This window comes from Meles meles, chromosome 4, assembly GCF_922984935.1.
Source record: "Meles meles chromosome 4, mMelMel3.1 paternal haplotype, whole genome shotgun sequence".
Taxonomy (NCBI): domain Eukaryota; kingdom Metazoa; phylum Chordata; class Mammalia; order Carnivora; family Mustelidae; genus Meles; species Meles meles.
This window is the reverse complement of record NC_060069.1, coordinates 44,072,526-44,097,793: the sequence shown is the minus strand read 5'-3', so window position 1 is coordinate 44,097,793 and position 25,268 is coordinate 44,072,526. Positions and strand designations below refer to the sequence as shown.

General features: G+C 45.6%; 1 protein-coding gene across 1 annotated transcript in view; it reads right to left on the bottom strand.

The window, feature by feature from the left end:
- Window positions 1-2,147: 2,147 nt before the first annotated feature.
- NRROS (negative regulator of reactive oxygen species) overlaps window positions 2,148-25,268 on the bottom strand; it is a 28,477-nt gene continuing 5,356 nt past the window's right edge. The window contains exons 2-3 of the mRNA XM_046003628.1: window positions 7,739-7,859; window positions 2,148-4,359 (exon numbers count right to left, since the gene is read on the bottom strand). Of these exons, the coding sequence (XP_045859584.1) occupies window positions 2,389-4,359; window positions 7,739-7,846 (2,079 nt within the window). The 5' untranslated portion in view covers window positions 7,847-7,859 and the 3' untranslated portion in view covers window positions 2,148-2,388. The remainder of the gene's footprint in view (window positions 4,360-7,738; window positions 7,860-25,268) is intronic.

The window sequence follows — 25,268 nt, the reverse complement described above, 5'->3', positions numbered from 1 at the left end:
ATGCCTCTAACCTGCTCAGAGTGGAAAGTAGAGTAGACTCTTCTCCTGTAGGTGGAGAGAGGAATGGGCCAAGGAAGACAAAGGTACAGAATTCGCTGGTGAACCCTAGCTCAGGACGGAATGCAGAAATCCACATGCTCTTCCCATTCTTCTCACCATATTGACACAAACTTAGGAAATCACCTTTGGACCCTGGTGATGGACTGATCAACTTAGACAAAGCCACAGCCTTCTGAAGTCATTACCAGGGGCAAGAGGAGGACTCTGTCCTAAGTCTTTGCAATTCGCCATTCTGCGAGGCCAGGCCCTAAGAACAGGTAGAGTGTGGGTGGTGGCTTTGAAAGCCTCGTCCAACCCCTCGAGTCATTCCTTCATGCCAAGAATTCGCTTCACGAAGTCCTCTGCTGAATGCGCATGCTGCCTGGAAGGGTGTGGTGCACATTTGTCTTTCTGTCTTCTCAACACTGAACTTCCCTTCCTGTTTTGAGAACTCCACCCCTTGCAAGTATTTATAGGAAGCAGAACCCGTTTTCTGCTGCCTGGGCAGGGGCACATGACCTAAGGTCAACCGACTCTGGGCTGTGGCTCAGGAGCTAGTGACACAAGATGGCAGAATTTGGGAGGCCCTTTCGTTTGGGCAGTGGGTGGCAGCAGGGGTGGTAACCCCAGTGGCGGCGGCTCCGTCCAGAGCTGTCCAAGGCAGTAGAGCAAACTGCGTTGTCCAGCAGTGATGGCTTGTGGCATGATTTGGGCTGTGGTCCCCATGGTCGAGTAGCCTCCCAGTTCCTGCCCATTTCCCAGCTCTGTTCCTCAGCCTTCCCAGAGAGGCTGGGCTTCCAGATGTCCTTTTACTCGAACTGCATGCTGCTTAAATCAGACCGAGATCATCCTCAGTTGCAAGAAACTAAGAACAGTAACTGATGTGAGGGGTGACACATTAACTCAACAGAGGCCATGAATGCACAAGCCGTGGAGAGATTGATTTGTCTCATTTAACAGCAGGACCCCAGGAAGAAGTGTTTGTGTGGATGGGAGGGGAAATCAGGCCAGTCTGGTCTTTGGGGCATGGGCTACCGGGGCTTGCCGGGAACAGCACTGGACAGAGGCTCTGAGGCGTTCTGAGGGATGTGCAAGTCTCTGGGCTGGGGCATGCAGGCTGGAGAGAGCGCACTAGCAGGAGAAGGGGAGGGAAGGGCAACCACTAGTGAGCACAGGTTGATTCGGTGAGTGCCAGAGTGTGGAGCCTTACCCAAAGGGCCTTTTGTGCCCTTGTAGAGCTGCTGAGGAAAGTCTCTGCTTTGTCAAATGAAGACCACTGTTTTTCTCTCTCTGATCAGCCCAAACACTTCTGCTGATGTGTAGTCTCCATGGTAATAGAATCAGCTTGTGGGCCTTCTGTCCTTTACCCACCCCCTCACCCCCAAACCCACCCCTGAAGCTGGGCCCTTTATGATTGGATAAACAGGGATAAAAAGTGCAAGGACAGTGACAATTCTAAACTACCAAAAGGGCAAGTCCGTGTCACCCACCCCACTCCACCCCCCTCCCCACACCCTGCAGAGGAGAAAAGACATTGTTCTCTATTCCCACTGAGGGAAGGAGAAGGAAACCAGGAATGTCGTGAGTGCAGGTGTTCTCTGCTGAGTTGTTTGTGGTTTTTGTGAAGAGTAGGGGCAGCCTACAGGTCAGCAGAAGCCACTCCTGTCTACATTCTTTTTTCCTTTCCATCAGATCAAGGACTGTGCCTGGTGTTCAGTTTATCGCTTGAATAAACTCAGGGCCTGGTTGTCATTCTCTTAACTTCTCCACGAAAGGGCCGTGTTTGCCTGCACAGACTGCGGGCACGAACCCGGGGCATTTGGGCCACCCTCGCTGGGGTGGCCGAGCCAGCCGCCACAGGAGATGAGAACCCTTCTCTCAGACTCCCAGCTCAGAAATTCCTGTCCTTGGGGAACCCCCAGGGTATGGACTCTCACATCCACAGGACAGGCTCTTGGAGTTGTCATCGTCGGGAGCTCTGACCTGCCGCCCTCTCTGGTCAGCTCCATGGGGGTCACCCAAGGGGAGGACGCTGAAAAGTAATCTGGGTGAAATTACCAAAAAATACAGAAGAAAGAGAAAACGAGCCAGGTTTGATTTAAAAAATATTTAAGAGACACGTGTTTTATTGTCACAGAGCATCACTTAATAAATATTTTAGCAGAATGATGAGCCTGAATCACAATGACAGAGGAAGAGCTTGGGGACAACTAGGAAGGCAACATTTTAAACTTTTAACGTAAACCTCAATTCGCCAGCTCCATCCTCTGCATCAGGCCCCGAGGTCGGGCGGAGAACCTATGTCCTTCGGCGCAGGGGCCCAGTGTCTCACCTCGGCGTGGAGCCGGGTCAGTATATGGAAGACCAGTGACAGCGGCTCTTGATGACCTGAAGCAGAGGCTTCCTGAAGGTGAGGAAGATGACAGTGCAGGCCACCAGCAGGGTGAGGCAACTGGGAAGAATGAGCACGAGGTACAGCAGGCCCATGTCCACCCGCTCCCATTTGCAGTCCTGAGGCATGCCTCTGGGCAGTTCCATTAGGCGAATGACCTTGGAGGAGAGGTTGCAAGTGACCATGGCCAGGTCGGCAATGGTGTGCAGGTGTTGCAGGGACCCCCAGCCCTCCACCCCACAGCAGTCATAAGGATTCTGACTGAGGTAGATGGTCCGCAGACTTCGGGTGAGCTGCTCAGACACAGCCCTCCAGGGAAGGGCTGTGAGAGAGTTTCTGCGCAGATCCAGGGTCTGCAGGGCTGGGTTGCCCCTGAACCGTGGGAAACTGGTCAAAGAATTCCCTGACAGATCCAAGTCTCTCAGATTCCCAAACCCAGAGAAGTCCAACTCTGTGGAGCTGGAACTGAGGCCCACGTTCCTGAGAGACAGGACCTGTAATGTGGGGGCGATATCCCGGAGAGGGGTGACAGTCCCGTTCAGAACCCCCCAGTTGCCGGAAAGGTCTAAGTGGGTGAGTGCGGTCCCCTGGAATGAACAGTCTTGTAAGGCCCCCAGCCCACAGCCCTCCAGAGAGAGGCTCCTCAACGAGGCCACGTTCCGGAAATCCACACAGCTTGGGGGGCCCAGGCGGTATAGGTCTGCCGGCCAGGGGCAAAGGGAGATCTGATTGTGGCTCATGTCAATTGTAGTGATGTTACTGGCATCAGCGAAAAGGCCAGTGGGGACGCCCACAAGCTGGTTGGAGCTCAGGTTGAACAACCGGAGGCTCCTCAGGCAGCCATGGAGGCCTGGGGCCAAGTGCAGCTCTGACAGCTGGTTCTGGCTCAGGTCCAGCTCTGTGAGTGCCCCGGGGAGCTCGTGCTCTTGGATATGAAGCGTCACCAAGCAATTCTGGTTGAGGTTCAGGTGCGCCAGGGAAGGCATTTTCTTCAGGAAGCCGTCAGGCAGGTACTGGAACTGGTTCTGGCTCATATCCAGGAAGCGCAGCTCAGAGAGGTCGCTGGAAGCAAACTCCTCCCAGAGGTTGACGGTGGTGATGTTGGTCACGTTGCCGTCCACGAGGAGGAACTGGGCCACCATCTCCTGCGGCGAAGAGGCATTGTACAGATCCCTGTAGAAGCCCATGTTGTTATCCCGCAGCAGGAGCGTGTGCAGCTTGCCGCACTGGGGCAGGAGTGGGAAGAACAGCAGCTGGTTGTGCGAGAGGTCCAGCGTCTCCAGCTCGAAGGCAGCCTCGGGCCCGGACGCCAGGAACCATTCCAGGACATTGTAGCTGACGTTGAGGAGGCGCAGCTGGGTGAGGCTGAAGTCCACGATGCAAGGGAGGTTGTTATAGGCCAGGTTGAGGTGTCTCAGCTCGGTCAAGCCATCGAAAGCGCCACCCTCAATCTCAAAGATGTAGTTTCTCTGCAAATCCAGCTCCCTGAGGTGCCCCAGACCCTCAAAGACGGAGTCGTCAAGCCTCATGACGGTGTTCCTCGCCAGGGACACGGACTCCAGCGAAGACAGGTTCCGGAGCATGAGGGCCACCATGTCTTCCGTCAGGGAGTTCCCCGACAGGTCCAGCGTCCGCAGAGCCCGCAGGCTGCGGAAGGCAGCCGCCGTCTCTCTGTAGCTCTCGGATAGGGAGTTGTCAGGCAGTGCCAGGCTGCGTAGACGGGCCTGCTCTCGGAAGGCGCCGTGGCTGATGCGCTCCAGCTGGCAGCCTCGCAGACTGAGGCTCTCCAGGAGCGGGTAGTGCCGGAGGGAATGGTTCCACAGGGTCCTCAGTGGGTTGGCGTCCAGGAGGAGCATCTGGGAGTAGGGCGGGAGATGGCTGGGCACCAATTCAAGCTTCTGCCCTCGGCAGTCGGCCACTCCATCAGCCTAGGCCCAAAAACACACTGGTCAGCAGGGAGGGGGCCTCCAAGGCAGACATTTATGCACAGAATCCTGGCCTGTTCCCTGGACTATTCCTCCAACCACTGGGAGGGGCTCTAGAGATTGTACTTTTTTTTTTAAAGGGAAAAAAGGACAGGAAAATGTTGCACAAAAGGAACTTTTCTCTGTTCTTTACTGTCACGCTCAAACAGTCAGCTAGGAGCTGGGGCCCGGACCTCACTCGCGACCCACTCGTATCAGAGGAGAGCTGAGCTCCTGTCCATTGGCTTCTGAGCAGGGACAACTGTGCTCGAAGTGTGGTTTCAGCTGTGAGAGGAACTGAGGATCAAGGTGGTACCTGGGTGTGAATCCCACCTCTGCCATTTATTTCCCAGGCGACCTTGGACAAATAACTTAGCCTAAGTCTGTTCTTTCCTGTGAAGAATGGAGATGAAGTAGAGAGTGCCTACCTCAGAGGACTGCAGTGGGATTGGAGGGGAGGCCGCATAGTGCCTGACACAGGAAGCACCGTTCACCCAAATGGCCACTGTCATATCCTTTTCGCTATTACCGTGACATCTGTGCGTCCAGCAGGATCAACGCCAGACAACTGAGATGCTGTGGCATCTTCATTGCGCCCGAAGTAATTTTGCCTGGGATGTTCCTCTACATTCTGGATTGATCAATATTAAAGCCGAAGAGGACTTTAGAGCTCATCGCCCCTCTGAATGGTACAGAGAAGTGGGGCCTGGAGAGAAGTGAAGAGCCAATGGCATTGCAGGGACAGGAGCCCAAAGCTCCTAATGCCCAATTCAGTGCCCTTCCTGGGTGCTGTTCCACCACGACTGTGCAGCATAAGGAGGCAGGATGGATGGGATGACCCTGTTCTCACTGCAGAAATCACACAAGCCTCAGGATGCTTCAGCACAGCCCCATGTTTTACGAGACTGGCAAGAACAATCTGTTGCAGGATGTCAGATGTCTAGGAAATAAAGTTTTAAGGGATAAGATAGAAGAACAATGGCCTTCCTTTTCAAGGATTGGTCAGTTAAGACAACAGCAGTGACTGTGGGAAAAAAATTTTTTTTTTAAAATTTTATTTATTTATTTCAGACAGAGAGGGAGAGAGAGCACAAGGAAGGGCAGAGGGAGAAGCAGACTCCCCGCAGAGCAGGGAGCCTGATGTGGGGTTCAATCCCGGGACCCTGGGATCATGACCTGAACCAAAGGCAGATGCTTACCTGACTAAGCCACCCAGGCACCCCCCAAAATTTTTAATGAGACCACACTCTGCAAACTGTCCAATAATCTACTTTTACCACCCTTGATAATATGTGCAGACATATTGCTGTGGCAAGAAAAATAAATTTGACCACATCTGTTAAGCAGCTGTATATTACTTCACTGCACAAAGAGCACAGTGTTAAAGAACAAGAGTTCTAGGGTCGGTCCAGTCTGGTTCTGCTTTTCAACAAATGGGTGACTTTGGGCTGTTACCTAACCAGTCGGGACCTTCATTATTCCATGTGTAAAACGGAAATTATATTTATAATTTTCTCACGGGGGCTTCTTCTTCTTGAGGATTCAGTGCAATTATTTATGTAAAACAATACAGAACCCGGCACGTAAGTGCTTGATAAATGTTGGCTATGATGATTACCATGATTTGATTAATTAATCTATTGTTGAGCATTGGAGTTGTTTCTAATTTCCAGATGAACATCAGAATGAATTTGTCAAGTTCCTGTCACACTCCCCCTGAAAGACTTGGGAATTTTGATTGGGATTGCATTACAATTATGGGTTAATGGGGGGGGTATAACTGATGTCTTTACAAAACTCAATCTCCCGCTGCAGATATAATGTATTCCTTTATTTGAGTAAGTGTTGGTCTTCCCCTAACAGGGACTCTCTGGAGAATGTTGTGGTTAGGGGCTTTCTTCAAGCCATGGGACCCTGTTTCAGCACAGCCACTGCAACTCTGGGGTCCCACCTCTGTAATCCCCTGGCAGCCCCAGTGAAGGGCTACAAAAAGACCACATGACTGTCAGAGCCCAAGAGAACCTCACCATGGCCACTTTATGACCACAAGGTCAGGTAAGGAGGGGCACTGGAGATAGCTGGACACGGAAACTCTCCGCCCTAAGAGAGCCACAGGGAATCCAGTCTTTGAGCTCCTGGCAGCCCACCCCCACTCCTCCCCACCAGGCTGGAAAGGATCGGGCAGGGGGTCTAGCCAGAGCCCTGAAAGGCTATCAAAGAACTCACACTTTATTCCCTCTTTGTTCTAAGCCTGATTCCCTCCTGAATCAGCTACTGGGAAGTTAATCTTCAATTGCCTCTGTAAGGGAATAACGGAAGTCTGAAGTTGTAGCAGAGACTAACAACAATAATACTAGATAAAACCCATAGCTCCTATTACATACAAGGCACTGTTCTGGGAGCCTTATATACATGATTTAATCATCATAACAATGCAGTATTATGGTATTATGGGCTGGTACCACTATTCCGTATCTTACAAAGGAGGAAACTGAGACACAGAGTGCCCCTGCCCCCCACCAATGTCACCAGCTGGTAAGCTGGGGTTTCAACCCACTCTGGCTCATAACCACCACTCCATACTGGAGTATCTTACAGCACAGTGGTTAGAGGTTACTAAAAGTGGTTAAGAACCATGACCAGCTGGGCTTTTGAGATTTATCAGCGTTGAATGTAGGTATTACCCCGACATTCAATTTGTCCTCCCAGTGCCTTTTATATAATAGGACTCAAGGACTGCATATTAAATGTATGTTTCCCAAGCAGACTTTTGATATCACAGACTTACAGGCAAGGGAGAACATTCCAGAAATGTGCTCAGTCATTATGAGCCAAGTCTGTTTGCACATACAGGCCAAAAGCCCTGCAGAGGGTAAGCTGTAAAAGCCCAGCTCTCCACTCCCTGGATCATCCTCAGCCTGAACATGATCGAGGATGCCGCTCTCGGCAGCACCCCTGTATTTGAGCCCTTGCTAATGGCTCACCCACAGGCTCTGAGTCAGGGCTTCTCCAACTGTACTACGCCCTGCTCAGCGATTCCGACACCATGAGTGGATCTCGACCATCCAGACTTTTAACAAGTTGTTCTTTTTCTTGACCTCAGTCTCTGGGCCTCCTGTCTTCAGCAGGTATGAAAAAGATGGGGCAGGGACTGCCTGGTCTTTCCCAGGTATCATCCTGACCTTTGGTTCAGGAACAGCTTGCAAACGACAGCCCGTGGGCAGCTACAGAGTGACTCAGACGCCTTCCTTCTCTGCCCTCTTGGATGGACAATCCACCAAAATGGGCTGATCTTTGTCAGGGCAGAGGCAACAGACAGCTCAGAGTTCCTGGGAAAACTCACCAACTCGCAGCCCCCTTCAGAAGCTGCTGTGGCCATTCCACTTCGATTTCTCCATTCCAGTGTCAAGAAGTGAAAACCCAGGCAGAGCCAGAGGGACAGTAACTCCATCTCAAGTGCAGCACTGCGGACAGACGGCAAGGAAAAAGTGGGTGAGAGAAGGACATCTCTGAGGGCTGCTTTGCACTCTCGGTGGAAGGAGCTGGTTCCCAGCTGTGTCTGGTCTTGGAGGCCCACAGCTATAAGGAGGCAGAAACCCACAGATTCTTCAAATATCTCAGGTTAGCCAACACTTTCAGCCTCTCACTGCAACTACAGACGGCACTTATTTTTGTTTCGCCTCTGCCGTTTGAGGGACAGGTGGCTGAACACTGAAACTTGTAAGAGAGAGGCAAAGGACTCAAGGAATCAGGTCTCAGGTCACCTGGAATTTGCCATGTTTTGTAGTTCTGTTGAAGTTTTCTTCCCAAAGCTCAAATCTGCCCGATCCCTCACCTGAGCTCAATAAATATTTGCTGAACAAATGAATGAATGAAAGAACAGTGAATTGGGATTGAAATATTAATTGTAGCTTCTGGTCCCATAAAGTTACTAATTATTGTATTGACACGAAGCTTTTGGGAGGGCAGATCTCATTGGAGATGGGCCCTTTGAATACAGCCCTTTGGGAAAGAAAAAGGACTTTGATATTTTGCCTGGATGAGAGAAAAAAACTGAAGGGCAAATGGAGAGTCATCTTCAGATATAATAAGGATTACTGATGAAGTGTGGTCGCCAGCCCTCTTACCTGGCCAGTAAACACAGAACAGGAAGCAGGAGAAGGCTTACATTTATACATCTACCAACAGAATTTTGGAACTAAGAGACTATAACAGACATCTGGTACGTCCTCTGCCACCACAGTTTTACAGGAGAACATTCAAAGGCCCAGAGATAATAACGGCTTATTCAAGACTCCGATCAACTTAGGACAGGGCTGAGAGCAGGCCCCAGGCTCCCTTCCCTGAGCTCCTGTAGTAAGCAGCATCATTTCTCTCCCTGAAGGTGCTGTTGAAATGAGTGCCCTCTTGTTGGGAGGGCTGATAGCCCAGTGGCATTCCCCTCTCAGCTCTGCATTCCTTACCCTCAGAGGCAAGCGCCTGGCCCCAGCATTTCAACGGCTCCATCCTCTCCTTGACATCCCCCCAGGAGGGAGCACAGGCCCTGATCCCTTGTCTTCTCCTAAGCCAGCAGCACCAGCAGTCATATGAACCTCCTCACCTATTTCAAGGGACCCACAGACCTTTCTCCCTCACACATCCAGGCCATCTCAGGCCCCTTCCTCTTTCTCTTTCTTTGAATGAGTTTACACATCTCTGAGGCTACCTTTAACTTCCTGGTCAGATCTGAATACTCACCAGTGAAAACAGACAGGCAGAAAAGCAAAGTGAAACCAGGTAAATCAACTATAGTTTTTATGTTAGGTCAGGTCAGCTCTCCTTACCACAGAGGGAACCTCTAACTCAGAATTCATCAGTCTTTGCTGGACACTGGGAATCCCCTTCCAATCTCCCCCTCCGCTTCTGCATCTGTGTAGAAACTATTACCTCGTGGCAGGTACAGGGCACAGATGGCAGAAGCGGAACCATATGGGCTTTGTCCTTAGGATCATTGAACACACACGAACACACACACACAGGAAACAACCTTGGGATCATTGCCCACCTTGAGATAAGGTTGCCAGATTTAGCAAATTACAGGATGCCATTTGAATGTAAGATAAACAGCAAATAACTCTTAAGTGCAATATGTCCCTTGCAGTATTTGCATCATACTTAAAAGAAACTGTTTATCTGACATTCAAGTTTCACTGGGCATCCTATATTTTATTGACGACAGACAGGGAAACGGCAACCATGGACTTGCCCCCTGCCCCCTTCCTCCCTCACCCCCTCTATCAGGCTTGGGATGGTACATGCTGCTGTCACAATCAACCTTCCAGAAGAGCCATTTCAATTTATATCAAAATGCCAAATCTAGATGGGTGCAGGACAAACTTGCGATTTCTTCAGGGAGAATGTAACTCTTTAGACTGGAATGCTAGATAGGCCCAATGTCATGCCCAGAGTGTAATTTTAATTTCTGGGTCAACGAGAAAACTTTTGCGAATTTAAAACACACTTTCTCCTTCCTCCTAATCAGCCAACCAGGAAAGAAAAATTATTGCTGTTCCTTCTGGGCGACTCCTCTCATGAGGCAGCATGGGAAAATCATAGGCTTTAGAACCAGACAGACAAGGGTTTGAATTCTGGCTCCAGCATTTGTTCTCTATCTTGAGCAATTCATATAAAGAGTCTAAGACTCGGGGGTGCCTGGGTGGCTCAGTGGGTTAAAGTCTCTGCCTTCGGCTCAGGTCATCATCCCAGGGTCCTGGGATTGAGCCCCACATCCGGCTCTCTGCTCCGCAGGGAGCCTGCTTCCTCCTCTCTCTCTGCCTGCCTCTCTGCCTAGTTGTGATTTCTCTCTGTCAAATAAATATTAAAAAAAAAAAAAGAGTCTAAGACTCAGATAGTTCTTCTATAAAATGGGGATAATAATAACTATTCAGAGTTTTTATGAGGTCGAGTAGCATATGTGAAAGTGCTTCATTTACTATGAGGATGCGTAATAAAATAATTACGATTTATGAGTCTCAAATACCATTGAGCTGGTTGAGTGGTTGTTATTTATCAACTCCAAGGTAATTTAAAGAAGGAAAAAGAATGAAAAATGTGGATGGAAGAAGAACGATATCATTATGCCAACTGAACGTGTGAAAGGTATGCGGGAAGACTGCATTAAAAATTCTGTGTTAATAAATTCAGAACAAGGCTAATCCCACTAACAAGTGATTATGCTGGTTGAGAGCTGGTTGTCCTCGGAGAGCAGTCTTACCCTGCTCTGTACCACAGGGAGGTGACTTCTGAAGGCTGTTTCCCCAGCTCTGGGTGTCAGCTGCTCTCCCGCTGGTTCAGTCAATGGGAGGCGCTACGGGAGGTTAGACAGCAGTCCTTGAGCTTTGACTGATGACTACTAGACTCTAGTAACATCCCCTTGCATCTATCCTTCCCCTATCTATGGAAGATCACAGCTTCCTGAAATTGCTAACCTCTGGATTGACTGTCTACTTGCCCATTACCTTCTTAGCCTCTTCCATCATGTTTAACCAATTTCCTGCATTAAATTTCCTCCTTAAAAAATAATCTGGGTGTTTCTGTTTCCTGGTTGGGCCCTAACAGACGCGATGACATAAGTGAGAATGGCTTTGGATCAGTCCTAAATAAAAAGATACATAATGACCTAAAAAGAATAAAAGGCTTTCAAAATAATCACCATTCAGGTTGAGAAACACTATTCCGGGAGCATACAGAACGATTCCTCAGAGCCATAGTATTGCAAAGAGTACAAGATGAGTTTGGATGCCAAGTCTTACCGGAAATCCCAGGAACCCTATATTGCATGCTTACAACTGCTTCCCCTCCACTCATAATGAACCCCAGCTGGGAGAGGACCACTCCACAGAGTATCCAGCTGTAAGAGAGCTTCTAAGCTTATGGCAAATAATAACTGTCCCACTTCACTCCAATCTCTCTGACATCTTCTAGAAAATACATCCATGTATAAAGCCAAGTCATCTTAACTACATTTTTGATAGAGAAAGAGAACTGAAAGGAAAATAATTATAATGGAGGACACACAGGGCAGTATGACATTAATAATTTAAATAAGGTAAACTGGAAACCCACCCCCCCACCCCAGATTTAAAATGGCCTGGATCTACGGTTCCATTTCACGGACTGTGAACCACTTTCAGGAACCACAGAGGAACTGGAGCCACAAGGAACTGCCAATCAACCTGAGTAGGGTTTGAGTAAGTACCACGTCTCCTCCGGGTCTGGGTGGCCACTGGGGAAGTCCCCTGTATAAAAACTGAGGCCCTGACAGGAGAAGCACATGGCATCTACAGACTCTGCTTGTATCTTCTTCTTAAACCAGATAACAAAATTGAAGTGTTCCTTCTAAGTGTGGAGGCAAAAAATGGTAAGTCTTGCTCTCTTTTGTACAGAGTCTAAAATTCTGTATTCTTCTATTCAGTTAACAATTTCTATAAGGTCTCTATTTTATCCAGTCATGGTTTTCATGGTCATGGCTAACACCAGAGATTGTGAGCTTCTAATTAATAAAAGACAGGCACTAGTGACCCAGGTGCTAGCCAGGTCTGTAATACATCTCACCTGGAGGTATGAGGATTCTAAATCTGACCTTCTGTTACAGGAAGTCCTCTTAGTATTGCATTTATATTTCTTCTTTATTTTCTATTTTGTGTTTAGTCATCACAAAATGTCCTTGCCAGTTCTTCCCTAAGAAGTCCTTGAAATATTAGGACTTCCAAATGCTTTATGGCATCCCCTGGGCAATCCTTAGTCTTGAGACACAGCATTCTGATTGACTATCATGGAACCCTGTGATTCAACCCATATCAACCCCATGTCTATAACAGTGTTCCTTTAAAAAAAAAATTATTCATTTTAAGTGATCTCTATGCCCAACACGGGGCTCGAACTTTTGACCCTAGGATCAAGAGTCGCATGTTCCACCCACAGAGCCAGCCAGGCGCCCCTATATAGTGTTCCTTTCTTAGGCAGAAATATGATATAGCTTTTTGTCTGGTTTTTCTCTGTTCATACCTAGTTATAATAAATAAGTGGTGAAATTCATTTCATAAAAGCAACATGAATCAAGACTGTATTCTAGAACAAGAGAACACTAACAGTGAGGAAGAAGATTGCAGATCCGCTGTAAAAATTCCTCTTTGTTTTGGAAAGTATGCTTGTTTGCTTTTTCTGGTTCCATAAAATAGTACGGAGAAGATCCTGCTTCACTGAGCCAAGTAAGGTCAAAGAAGACCAAGTGAATGGTCGTGCGGGCGGAAAGGGATAGAGCATTTCCTCCTCTCAGACAGGGTGTCCCAATCCTGCCGGCAGCAACTAGGCTGTATGCTGGGGGAGCGCTTTCCATATCCATTCCCATGCCCACCTCAGTTCTGGGCTCAGGACTGCTCGAGTGCAAGATGGCAACATGTGGCCAAGGAATGGCTTTAGTGAGGGGCCGTGCGGGTGTTGCTTGCTTTTGCAATGGACAGGGAAGAGAGGGTGAGTGAGATACTTTGACTGATCTCTGCTCCTTGAAGTCCTGTCATTTCCATGTCCCCGTCGTCGCAAAATTTACAATTGTTCAGGAGTGCAGCAACATCCCTAGTTTTGTTAGATCGTCTAACACTGAAACATATATGTATACTACTTTCCCCCCCCAATGCATGTAGATTTTCCTGTATTAATAAAATAAAACTTTTCAAAAAGAGTGATTAATTCTAAATAGTTTCCTGTCATGATGTAATGTCTTAATCAGCAGGTAGTAAAACACAACCACACATAAAGGCCCATCCACAGGTATTTTTGTCCATAAGAAGATCTCATACTGAAAGGTTGGGAGTACTAAGGAGTAACTCTGACTTGAGTTTTGGTTTTGTTGTATGGGAGGGTTTTGATTCATTTTCAGGAAAGGATGCTGGATTTCTAATATCCAGGGGCACCCTGAATACCTCACCTCCACACTCTCACCTCCCCACCCCCTCTCACCGCTGCTACTACAGAGCGGGGATGGTACCCTCTTTGCTAAAGGTGCTATCAGTAAGTGTTAAGAGTGTTATACATACATTAGCATGTAATTGAGAATTTTCCCCTTAAAATAATCACAGAAGCTGAAAAAGCTTTAAACAAAGGGGTCTTTGGAGAAAGACGGCAACTCAGAAGTGCTGGTGTCAGAAATAAATATTTATCGGGACACCTGGGTGGCTCAGCCATTAAACGTCTGCCTTCAGCTCAGGTCATGATCCCAGGGTTCTGGGATGGAGTCCCACATTGGGCTCCCTGCTCAGCCGGGAGCCTGCTTCTCCCTCTGCCTGCCGCTTCCTCTGCTTGTGCTCTTTGCTCTCTTTCTCTCTCACCCTCTCTTTCTCAAAAATAAATAAGTAAACAGATAAATCAACAAAATCTTAAAAAACAGAAATATTTATAGACTGGTCTGAGGGGAAGAAATCTCTAGCACAGGGTGTGAATGTGTGAGGTTGGCCTCTGTGAACATAAAAGGCACAGGTGTTAGCTGGAGGTCTCCACAGAAAGGGAATCTGCCTTTGTTTAAAAGTAAAAGAGAAAATCCCACCTGGGATCCTGGAAGAAAGAGAAGGGCAGCTGGTCACACACTGTAGAGAGCAGATACTAAAGAACAGAAACCCCAGTCTGTGACCACTTCAAATAATTCCTACTACGAAGAAGTATTTGGAAGCCTCGGGCAAACAGCTCTGGTCTCTTTGATCCATAGCAAAAAATGACAGTGACTTTAGTCCTCAACAAATGTTCAAATTTAGTATCTCCCATGGCGAGACCACGTGACACTCTGAGCTTCCAGGTAGGGCGCCTTGGGAAACACAGAGCCCCATCTCAGCAGCACCCTTACCAAGAACATTTGCCCTGGACCCAGTCATGAGGAAACAATCAGATGGATCCAGGCTGTACACTGTCCTACAAGACAACTGGCTTGGGCTCTTCAAAGAAGTCAAAGTCTTGGGGCACCTGGATGGCTCAGTGGGTTAAGCCTCTACTTTCGGCTCAGGTCTTGATCTCAGGGTCCTGGGATTGAGCCCCGCATCGGGCTCTCTGCTCAGCAGGGAGCCTGTTTCCCCCTCTTTCTCTGTCTGCCTCTCTGCCTACTTGTGATTTCTTTCTCTGTGTGTCAAATAAATAAAATCATTAAAAAAAAAGAAGTCAAAGTCTTGAAACACAAAGAAAGGCAGTGGAGGGGAAAAGGGGGAGGTCTGAATACAAGTGAAGAAGAAGCACAGTAACCAAGGGTAATGCATGTACCTCAAGTGGATTTGGGAGTTTAAAAATCTCTAAGAGAGGGCACCTGGGTGGCTCAGTGGGTTAAGCCTCTGCCTTCGGCTCAGGTCATGGTCTCAGGGTCCTAGGATTGAGTCCCGCATTGGGCTCTCTGCTCAGCAGGGAGCCTGCTCCACCTGCGTCCCCCACCCCCCACCTGCCTCTCTTGCCTCTCTGCCTACTTGTGATCTCTCTCTCTCTCTCTGTTAAATAAATAAATAAAATCTTTTAAAAAAAATCTCTAAGAAAAATTTGAGACAACTGGGGTAAATTTATATGTGTCTCGAATGATGTATTTTCAGATGGTATTATGTACAAGTGATATTATCAGATTACTGCTCATTTTCTTAGGTATGAAAATGATTTTTTGGCTATGTAGGAAAGTGTCTTTATTCTTGGGAAATGTCTGCTGAAGTATTTAGGGGTAAAGTTTCACGACATCTACAATTTATGTAACCTACTTTCACATGGCCTGGGCTGGGGGTGGAGAGAGAAAATTAAAGCAAAATATTACCAAAAGGTAAATTTAGCATGATACTTTCTTTTTTTTTTTTTATCTCTGTGCACACATATACATATTTATTTTTTTTCCATTTTATTTATTTTTTCAGCGTAACAGTATTCATTCTTTTTGCACAACACCCAGTGCTCCATGCAAAACGTGCCCTCCCCATTACCCACCACCTGTTCCCCCAACCTCCCACCCCTGACCCTTCAAAACCCTCAGGTTGCCCCAACCTCCCACCCCTGACCCTTCAAAACCCTCAGGTTGTTTTTCAGAGTCCATAGTCTCTTATGGTTCGCCTCCCCTGATACTTTCTTTTAACTTCTCTGTAAATTTGAAATTTTTCAAAATAAAAATAAACAGGGAACATGAGATAAATGTTGGAGTTCCTAAAAGAAGAGGGGTAATAATAGTAATTTGTTGTCCCAGTATTTCTTGGAACATAACATTTTTTTTTTTTAAGAATTTATTCTTTTTGTCAGAGGGAGAGCACAAGCAGGGGGAACAGCAGCAGAAGGAGAAGCAGACTCCCCACTGAGCAAGGGGCCTGACGCAGGACCCAATCCCAGGACCCTGGATCATGACCCGAGTCGAAGGCAAATACCTAACTGACTGAGCCACCCAGGCGCATTCCGGAACATAACATTTTTCAAATATTCTCCTGAGAAGAGTGCTCAGTAAACATCTGATAAAAATGCATATACACAAAAACCTTAGAGATAGCCAAAAAATTCTAGCATTTGACATTCAACCTAGAGCCTACAGACAGCTTCTCTCCTATCTGAAAGGAACCCCTGAGTGTTAGATCACATGTTCTGACTTGAGGTACTAATATAACTTCCACTGTCCAGGTCGGCCGGTAGCTCTGTCCACCACACCTGCAGTCCTTTTGAGAGGCAGCCCTCAGGGGAAGCACATGACCTCCCCGCCACCTTCACCTCTACCTCTACCTCCAACAAGCTCATAGAATCTTGGGGGAGCACCTGACCAGAGGAGGTCAATCCTTACATGCAGCCAGCACCCTCTGAGTGATCCCGATGCAGAGACAAGAGAGAATTAGGTAATTTTTTTTTTTAAATGGGCTCCACGCCCAGTGTTGGATGCTTCACATGACTGAGCCACTCAGATGCCCTAAATTAAGTAATGAACAGTGGAAACTGGAGCTAAGAGGCACAGAGAGATGGCAGAATTGAATGTTTAAGGGCTCTTGCCATGAGGAAGCAGAAGCTATGAATTAGATGACAAGGTGCATGAATAGAAAAGAATGAGGGGCGCCTGGGTGGCTCAGTGGATTAAGCCGCTGCCTTCGGCTCAGGTCATGATCTCAGGGTCCTGGGATCGAGCCCCGCATCAGGCTCTCTGCTCCGTGGGGAGCCTGCTTCCTCCTCTCTCTCTGCCTGCCTCTCTGCCTACTTGTGATCTCTCTCTGTCAAATAAATAAATAAAATCTTAAAAAAAAAAGAAAGAAAAAAGAAAAGAATGAGCCTGCTGGGGGGTAGTAAGGAGGACATGTATTGCATGGAGCACTGGGTGTGGTGCATAAACAATGAATTTTGGAATACTGAAAAAAATTAAATTAAATTAAATAAAAAAAAGAAAGAAAGAAAACAGTCAACAGAGGGCAGAGATCAGAGAAACTGAAATAGGAAGAATGACAAGAAGGTGGGCCCTGCAGGCTGGGTGGCAAGGATGGGCTCTGAGGCTGCCTTTGGGGCTCCTGATGGTTCTCTGCAAGGCCAGGTCCATTTCCAAGCTCCATGTTTTCTCATGATAACATCCCCATGCCCCAACCCCCCAAGGGCAACTGTTGGATCTTGCCAACAAAAAGGAGTTAACTAAAATAAGACTTGTTCTTTGGGCACCTGGGTGGCTCAGTCGTTAAGCACCTGCCTTCGGCTCAGATCATGATTCCAGGGTCCTGGGATCGAGTCCTGAGTCGGGCTCCCTGCTCAGTGGGAAGCCTGCTTCTCTCTCTCCCAATCCCTCTGCTTGTGTTCCCTCTCTCACTATCTCTTTCTCGTCAAATACATAAATAAAATCTCAAAAATAAAATAAGACTTGTTCTTTAATAAGCTTAAACACAAAGGACAAGATTGAGCAACAAGGTGCATGTGAGTTTTATGATGCTACCTGAAAATTAGAGAAAGTGGCTGAAATACGAATCTAGCAACGTCTTTTTCAAAGTGCATCTTACAGGCAAGAATGACAGAGGGATAGGAGAACTAAAGAGCAGATATTTGTTGGGAAACAAGTTATTAAACTAGTCTTGAATTATCTCCCTACAGATTACTTATTAATTTGCAAAGGCAAAAATAGCAGTTATAAAGTGGAGAAACTGGCAGACACCTCCTTAACCAGATGGTCAAGTTACTACAGGGACTTACTGGGGTTACTTGGCAAAATACGAATATAAACCATGGATGAAATAACAATATTATATAGGGGTGACTGGGTGGCTTAGCTGGTTAAGTGTCTGACTCTTGATCTCAACTCAGGTCTTGATCTTAGGGTCGTGAGTTCAAGCCCCTCATTGGCATGGAACCTACTTAAAAACAACAACAACAACAAAAAACACAGTATTATAGTAATGTTAAATGCCCAGATTTTGATCATTGGGATACATTTATGTAAGAGACTAATCTTGTTCTTAGAAAATATACACTGAATTGTTTGGAGGTAAAGGGGGATGTCTGCAACATTATTCTCAAACCATTCAGGGAAAAAAACCACATGTGTGTGTATCTGTGTTTTAAGTAGGCTCCACGCCCAGTGTGGGGCTTGAACTCACAACCCTGAGATTAAGGGGCATGTGCTCTACTGACTGAGTCAGCCAGGCACCCCCATATATGTAGTTTTCACTAAATAAATAAAGAGAGAGAAGGAGAGAAAACAAATATGACAAAATGTTAAGAACTGGTGAACAGAGGTGAAGAATTTATGGGAATTCTTTCAGTTAATTTTACAATTTTTCTGTAAGTTCAAAATGGTTTCAAAACTAAAAGTTACAAAAAATTAACACATAAGTGGCGCCTGGGTGGCTCAGTGGGTTAAAGCCTCTGTCTTCAGCTCAGGTCATGGTCGCGGGGTCCTGGGATCGAGCCCCGCGTGGGGCTCTCTGCTCGGCGGGGAGCCTGCTTCCCTTCCTCTCTCTCTGCCTGCCTCTCTGCCTACTTGTGATCTCTGTCTGTCAAATAAATAAATAAAATCTTAAAAAAAAAAAAATTAACACATAAGAGCACAAACAGTTTTAGGGGCACCTGGGTGGCTCAGTCAGTTGTGGCCAACTCTTGATTTTGGCTCACGTTATGATCTCAAGGTTGTGAGATCGAGCCCATCATGGGGTTCCGTGCCGGGGGTGGAGCCTGCTTAAGAGTCTCTCTGCCCTGCCCACCACCCCACCTCCACTGACCCTGCTCCCTCCCTAAAAAAGTAAAATTAAAATTAAAAAAATAAAAAGCGTACTCTAAAACTAATTATATTCTTGTAACAGGAAAATTGACTTATTCTGGGTACTGACAAATCATCATGTTAGATAATTGTAGACATCATCTCTGTTTTATGAGAATCTGCACATAAAACTAACTTGATTTGCAAGATTTTTGCTTGGAGAAATTGTACTGACACCAAGCAAATGGTTTAGGAAGATATATTTACTGCTTAAAATGTAGTCTGGAAAAGGAAAGAAGAACGGGGAGGGAGAAAGGAAAGGGAAAAAAAAGAAAAGCAAGAATAGCATTTTGGCTCAAATTTTAAATTCAAGATGAGAGAGAACCTTAGTCCTTCTGACCAAGGTCCAAAAGATAGATAGATAGATAGATACAAGATAAAAACTATTCAACTTTTCAATAGTGAGTTTAGGATTACTTCAGTAACAAGCTATGAAATATAAGAAAGATGTCTAAAAATTTTTTAAATTTAATTTGTGCTCTCTTTCCCTACAAATAAGCCACAAGGCATAATTCACATACCATATAATTCACACATTAAACACGTACAGTTCAGTGGTTTTTAGGATAGTCACAAAGTTGTACAGCTATCACCAACATCTAATTCCAGAACATCTGCATTACCCCAGAACAAGGCCCTATTTCTATTAGCAGTCACTTCCCCATCCCTTGGCAACCACTAATCTCCTTTCCATTTCTACGGATTTGCCTATTCTGGACATTTTATGTACATTGGATCATACAATATATGGCTTTTTATGCCTGGCTTCTTTTACTTAGCATAATGCTTTCAAAGTTCATCCATGTTATAAGCATGAATCAGTCAGTAGTTCCTTCCTTTTCGTGGCTGCATAATATTCCACCATATGGCCAAATTTACCACATTTGCTCATGAATTCACTAGCTGATAAACATCCAGACTGCTACCACCTTTTGCCTATTATGAATAATGCATCTATGAACATCCATGTTCAAGTTTTTTTTTTTTTTAAGATTTATTTTTTTGACAGATAGAGATTACAAGTAGGCAGAGAGGCAGGCAGAGAGAGAGAGAGGAGGAAGCAGGCTCCCAGCCAAGCAGAGAGCCCGATGCGGGGCTCGATCCCAGGACCCTGGGATCATGACCTGAGCCGAAGGCAGAGGCTTTAACCCGCTGAGCCACCCAGGCGCCCCCATGTTCAAGTTTTTATGTGGCCATGTTTTCAATTCTCTTGAGCATACACCCAGGGAATAAAATTGCTGGGTGCATCATCCTTCTGTTTGATTTTTGAAGAATTGCCAAACTGTTCTCCAGGTCCTGCACCATTTTACATTCTCCCTGGCAATGTACGAGGGTTCCAATTTGTCCCCATCAACACTGGTTATTTCCTGTCATTTTTATTCCAGCCATCCCAGCAGGTGTGAAGTGCTATCCCTTTAAGATTTTGATTTGCATTTCCGCAATGTCTAACAATGTGGAGCATTTACATGTATTTATTGACTTATTTCTACATCTTCTTTGGATAAATGTCCAAAATGTGTATTATTAATTCCAAAGATATTTTAAACTTGATTTTGGTATTATATGTGAAAGAAAATGAAGAATAGTTATAAAAGTAAAGAACTGGGTGGTTCAGTTGTTAAGCGTCTGCCTATGGCTCTGGTCATGGTCCCAGGGTCCTGGGATGGAGCCCGCATCCGGCTCCTTGCTCAGCAGGGAGCCTGCTTCTCCCTCTGCCTCTGTCCCTCCCCACGGCCCGATAGTACTCTCTCTCTCTCTCCCTCTCTGTCTCTCTCAAATAGATAAATAAAATCTTAAAAAAAAAAAAACAGTTGTAAATCTTTGGCTGTATTAGTACATTCCTATATTATGTAAAGAATCAATGTTCAGATGGCTAATACGTCTAAAAAGAACTGACAGGGGGCCTGGGTGGCTCAGTCATTGAGCATCTGCCTTTGGCTCAGGTCATGATCCCAGGATCCTGGGATCAACTTCAGCTTGGATCTGGCTTCCCTTGTCAGTGGGGAATCTACTTCTCCCTCTCCTTCTGCTGTTCCTTCCTACTTGTGCTCTCTCTCTCAAATACATAAATTTTAAAATTTTTTAGATTAAAAAAAAAAAGAAGAACCTACATACTGAGGATTGGGGTAACATGACATTTTAAATTTTGATGTGTGAATTCTGACTTCATAATTTGCTTCTCTGGCTTTTTCTCTTAATAATGAACTTGTTAAAACATAGGCCCTTAAACTTGTTAAAACAATGGCTTTTGAGGACCCTTTGCCCCCAGAACTTAAACCCTGAAGACGGGAGAGAAAATGGGCACACATTTTCTAAAGGACAAGTTTACAAAATTTATTGAAGGTGTTGAAAATGTAGATTACTTTTGATTCAATAATTCCACTCCTAGGGATTTATCCGAAGGAATTATGTGTAAAACTATTTTTACAGAGATACTCAGTGCAATATTAGTAATAATAATCTTTAAAAGTGGAAACCAGGGCTGCCTGGGTGGCTCAGTGGGTTAAGCCTCTGCCTTTGGCTCGGGTCATGATCTCAGGGTCTTGGGATCGAGCCCCAAGTCCAGCTCTCTGTTCTGCAGGAGCCTGCTTCCCCCTCTCTCTCTGCCTGCCTCTCTGCCTACTTGTGATCTCTCTCTCTGTGTCAAATAAATACATAAAATCTAAAAAAAATAAATAAATAAAAGTGGAAACCATCTACAAGTCCAACAATGAATGGATTGGTTAAATATATAATGATACACCCATATGATGGGAATACTGTGCTGCAATTAAAAATGCTTCAGTGGCAATAAACTTAGCCACATGGAAAGATGATCACAATAAAATATTAAGAAAAAAAAGGAAGATGCAAAATAGAATGTATAATGTAATCTCCAGTTTGCTAAAGGAATGTGCATTCATGTATGTGTATGGAAAATAGTTGAAAAAGTTTTAATAGTTGAAAAAGGTACACATCTGAATCTCAGCAGTGGGCAGAACTGCACCTGCTATTTGCTTTTTCCATGTCTGTATTTTTGCTTCTTTGTGTTTTCTGATTTTCCAACGATCAACTTTAATTACTATATTAAGACAAGGTGTGGGGCACCTGGGTGGCTCAGTGGGTTAAAGCCTCTGCCTTTGGCTGAGGTCATGATCCCAGGGTCCTGGGATCGAGCCCTGCATCTGCATCAGGCTCCCTGCTCAGCGGGGAGCCTGCTTCTCCCTCTGCCCCCCACCTCGTGTGTATACACCGTCTCTCAAATAAATAAATAAAATCTTTTTTAAAAAAAAAGACAAGTTTTAGAAGAATGGAATCAATTATTAATTAAAATATATGTTATAATCAGAGCCTAATAAATATCACTGAAGTAGAAAATTTCTTATAGGTACTTAGAATTGAAATTACTGTGAGCATGCTTAAAATGATCATATTTGGAGTTAATGGAAGAAAAATATATCATTGACTAATAACCAAAGTAAGTTGTTTTATAGACATTTTCTTTTTCGGGGTCCAGGGGATTTAGATTTGGGGCTGCATGTTGTCAGTCTGGCTTCTGGGAAGGTGGCCATTAAGGGTGAAGGAGCAGCACAGGCTAAGGGGACAGATGGAACAGGTTCAAAGCCTGGCTTGACCTTGAGTACATCATTCAATGTCTTGGCCTGGATTTCCTCCCCAGGAAACTGGGAATCATAATGTATGTGTTATAAGGCAAGTTTTCAAAGAAAGTTCAAGAAATAGTCTTTGTCATATTTATAGTGTCATCCTTAGCAGGTTAAAGGTTATCGACTTGCCTGTGCTTAACCACACCCTGGGTGGGAGCCCCCTGCTTTGTAAGTAGCTGGTTGTGCAAATACCCTTCCTATTTGCTTCTAGGACTTGGATCCCACACTCAGCCTGCACAGATAAGCGAGGAGTTGTAACCATTTCAATTTGCTGGCATCCTCCTTGGACGTGTGGCCCTAGGAATTTATGCGAGAAAGGACTCATCTGTTGCACATGACTGTCCTGGCACATGCCTGTTCGTTCAAATTTAGTAACCGACCATATTTTTCAGAACTGTAGCATTTCTGAAGGCACTGCCCACCGGTATTTTAGAGGTGAGAACACTCAGGTCAGAGAGATGAGATGATATGGGCAAGGTGCCACAGGGACACAGTGTCATGGTTTCCAAGCCTTGGTTCAAAATACAGATGTCTGGTCCCCACCCCAATTTTCCTCGCTTGGGCTCTTCCCTAGTGACAACGTTGGGCAGCCAGTGTGTGGCAGTCTGCTTAAACACTATCCTGCCGGACTTTGTCTCCTGGGGCTACAAAGGAGTCAGTGGCTTCTCTGTGTGCTCAGGGTCAGCCGTTTAGAACGAACAGAGGTCAGTTCACTCCATCCTGTTCCACGGCCACAGGTTTAAAAAAAAAAAAAAAAAGGCAAACAAATGTGCTTCCAGTGGGGGTGACAAAACCTTGCTCTTACTGGGCTGGCGGTGGGAACGTGTTGTCACTCTTGTTTATGAGAGCCTCACATAATCTCTGTGGACAGGCACCCAGCCAAAGATGCATCAGTTTCAAACCTATCATTTCCTTTCAATATCACAGGTTTGTTCTCTCTCACACTCCAGTGGGGCCGCGGGTGACAAGGAGGCCCTCACCTTGCTGATCTCACAGGGTCATGTCAAGACTGAATGAGAGAATGTGTGTGGAAAACATTGTCAATGTAAGGAAACGTGTGGACTTCATTAGTAAGACAAGGTAGCATCAGAGTTAAAGGGAAGGCAGATTTCCTCTGTGCCAAAGGGGAGCGGGTAATAAAATAAACAAGACGGAGGAGCGGCAGTACTGTCTCCCATCTGAGCTGTGGAGAGTGGACCTGGGGACATTCAGAGGTGGAGAGACCACCCAGAGTCTGTGGGAGACTATGGGCAGGAAAGGGGTTATAGGTGAGAACCAAGGCTTATGGCCCAGAGTGGAAACGTTTCTGCCGCCCCTCCTACCTTGGCTCTCTTGAGAAAGAGCCCAACTGAGGAACAACACGATACAGATTCCGGAGGACTGACCAGCTCAGTGGGGTAGGATTCAAGCTTCCCAGCTTGCTCCCCAGGCTCTCAGTTGCAACAGCTAACGTTGATCGAGTGCTCACCTTGGGATAGATGCTGTTCCAGGGTTTTTCCATATAACGATCCTCACAAAATCCTAGCAGGTGAAATGTTATCTCCATTTCATACATGGTAAATTGAGGCTCACAAAGGTGTAGGCCGTGGAGCCAGAGAATGTCAGAGCTGCAATTGAAACCTTGTCTGAATCCAGCAAAACTCAACCTCAATACCGCAAGCCCCAGCCACCCCCAGATATTTGCTATCCATGACTAAATCATGTATTTTCACACACTGGTTCCTCTGTGGGAAAGGCCCTTTTTCTGGTCTCCTCCAGCTGCCAAACTCCTATTCATCCTACATGGCCCAATGCATGTGTCTTCTTCTCATCCCATCCTAAGAGTTCAGTTGGGCAATGATCCATATAATAAAATTTGGTACAGAAAGTTGTAGCTCTTACAGAAGTTTTTAAAAAATTTGTATTACTTGATTTTACGTTCTTGAAAAGGAGTATGAGCAGTTACTAGGTATTGTTAGTAATTTAACTTTTCCCCAATATTTTATTATGAACATTTTAAACATACAGCAATGTTGAAAGAATTTGATGGAGCTTGCTGGTATACCCACCACCTAGCTTCTACTCTGAACATTTTACACTTTACATTTTACATTTACATTTTACACTTGCTTTTTTCACACAGCTCTCCATCTACCCATCCCTCTATCCAGCCTTCAATCCACTTTAGTTTTTGATGCATTTAGAAATAGATTGTAGTCACCAGCATACTAAATACTTTAGGAAGCATATATAGTGATGTAACTAAAAATAAAGTTACTCTTTGTTCAATCTTCTGGATCAGTTTAATTAATTTAATCTCCATTTAATTGAGATTGCAAAGGCTATTTGGGGGAAAGTTTGTCTTGTTAAAACCAAAAATAAGATTTGATAACCACTGCCTTAGTGCCCTCAGCCAGAATTAGGAAGAAAGCAGTTGCCACTGCAGTGTGAATGACTGAAACCCTCTTTTATGTGCTGCTCTGTAATGGGTATTTAGATAGGTAATGGTGAAAAGTAATAAAGTTTTCATGGTGTAGTTTCAGGATGGCAGGGGAGATCATTTTGTCTTTTTCAAAATCCCTCAAATTGTACTGGCAAGGTGGCTATTTGTACTAAGGCGGTTTTTTTTTTTCCTCTCTAAAATCTATTTGAATTCACAGAAGAATGGGAATAACGGGATTTAAAAACAAAAACAAAAACCCTTCCTCACCAAAATAACAATGGTTTGTTTGTTTGTTTTTAGGACTTCTTGGATAAAGCCAAAACAAGTGGATTGTAATTTACTGCTACTGGATACTAATGGCAATACCAGCACTTGAGGTTGCAAAGGTTTCTTACAGACATTTGATCTCACTTAGCTCTCTGCAACATTTTGACAAACTAGGCGGTATTACCTCTAGTTTTTACTGGGGTAAAATACGCATGGAATCTACCATTCTAACCCTTTTTGAGTGTACAACTCAGTAGCATTAAACACATTCACATTGCCATGCAATTTCACC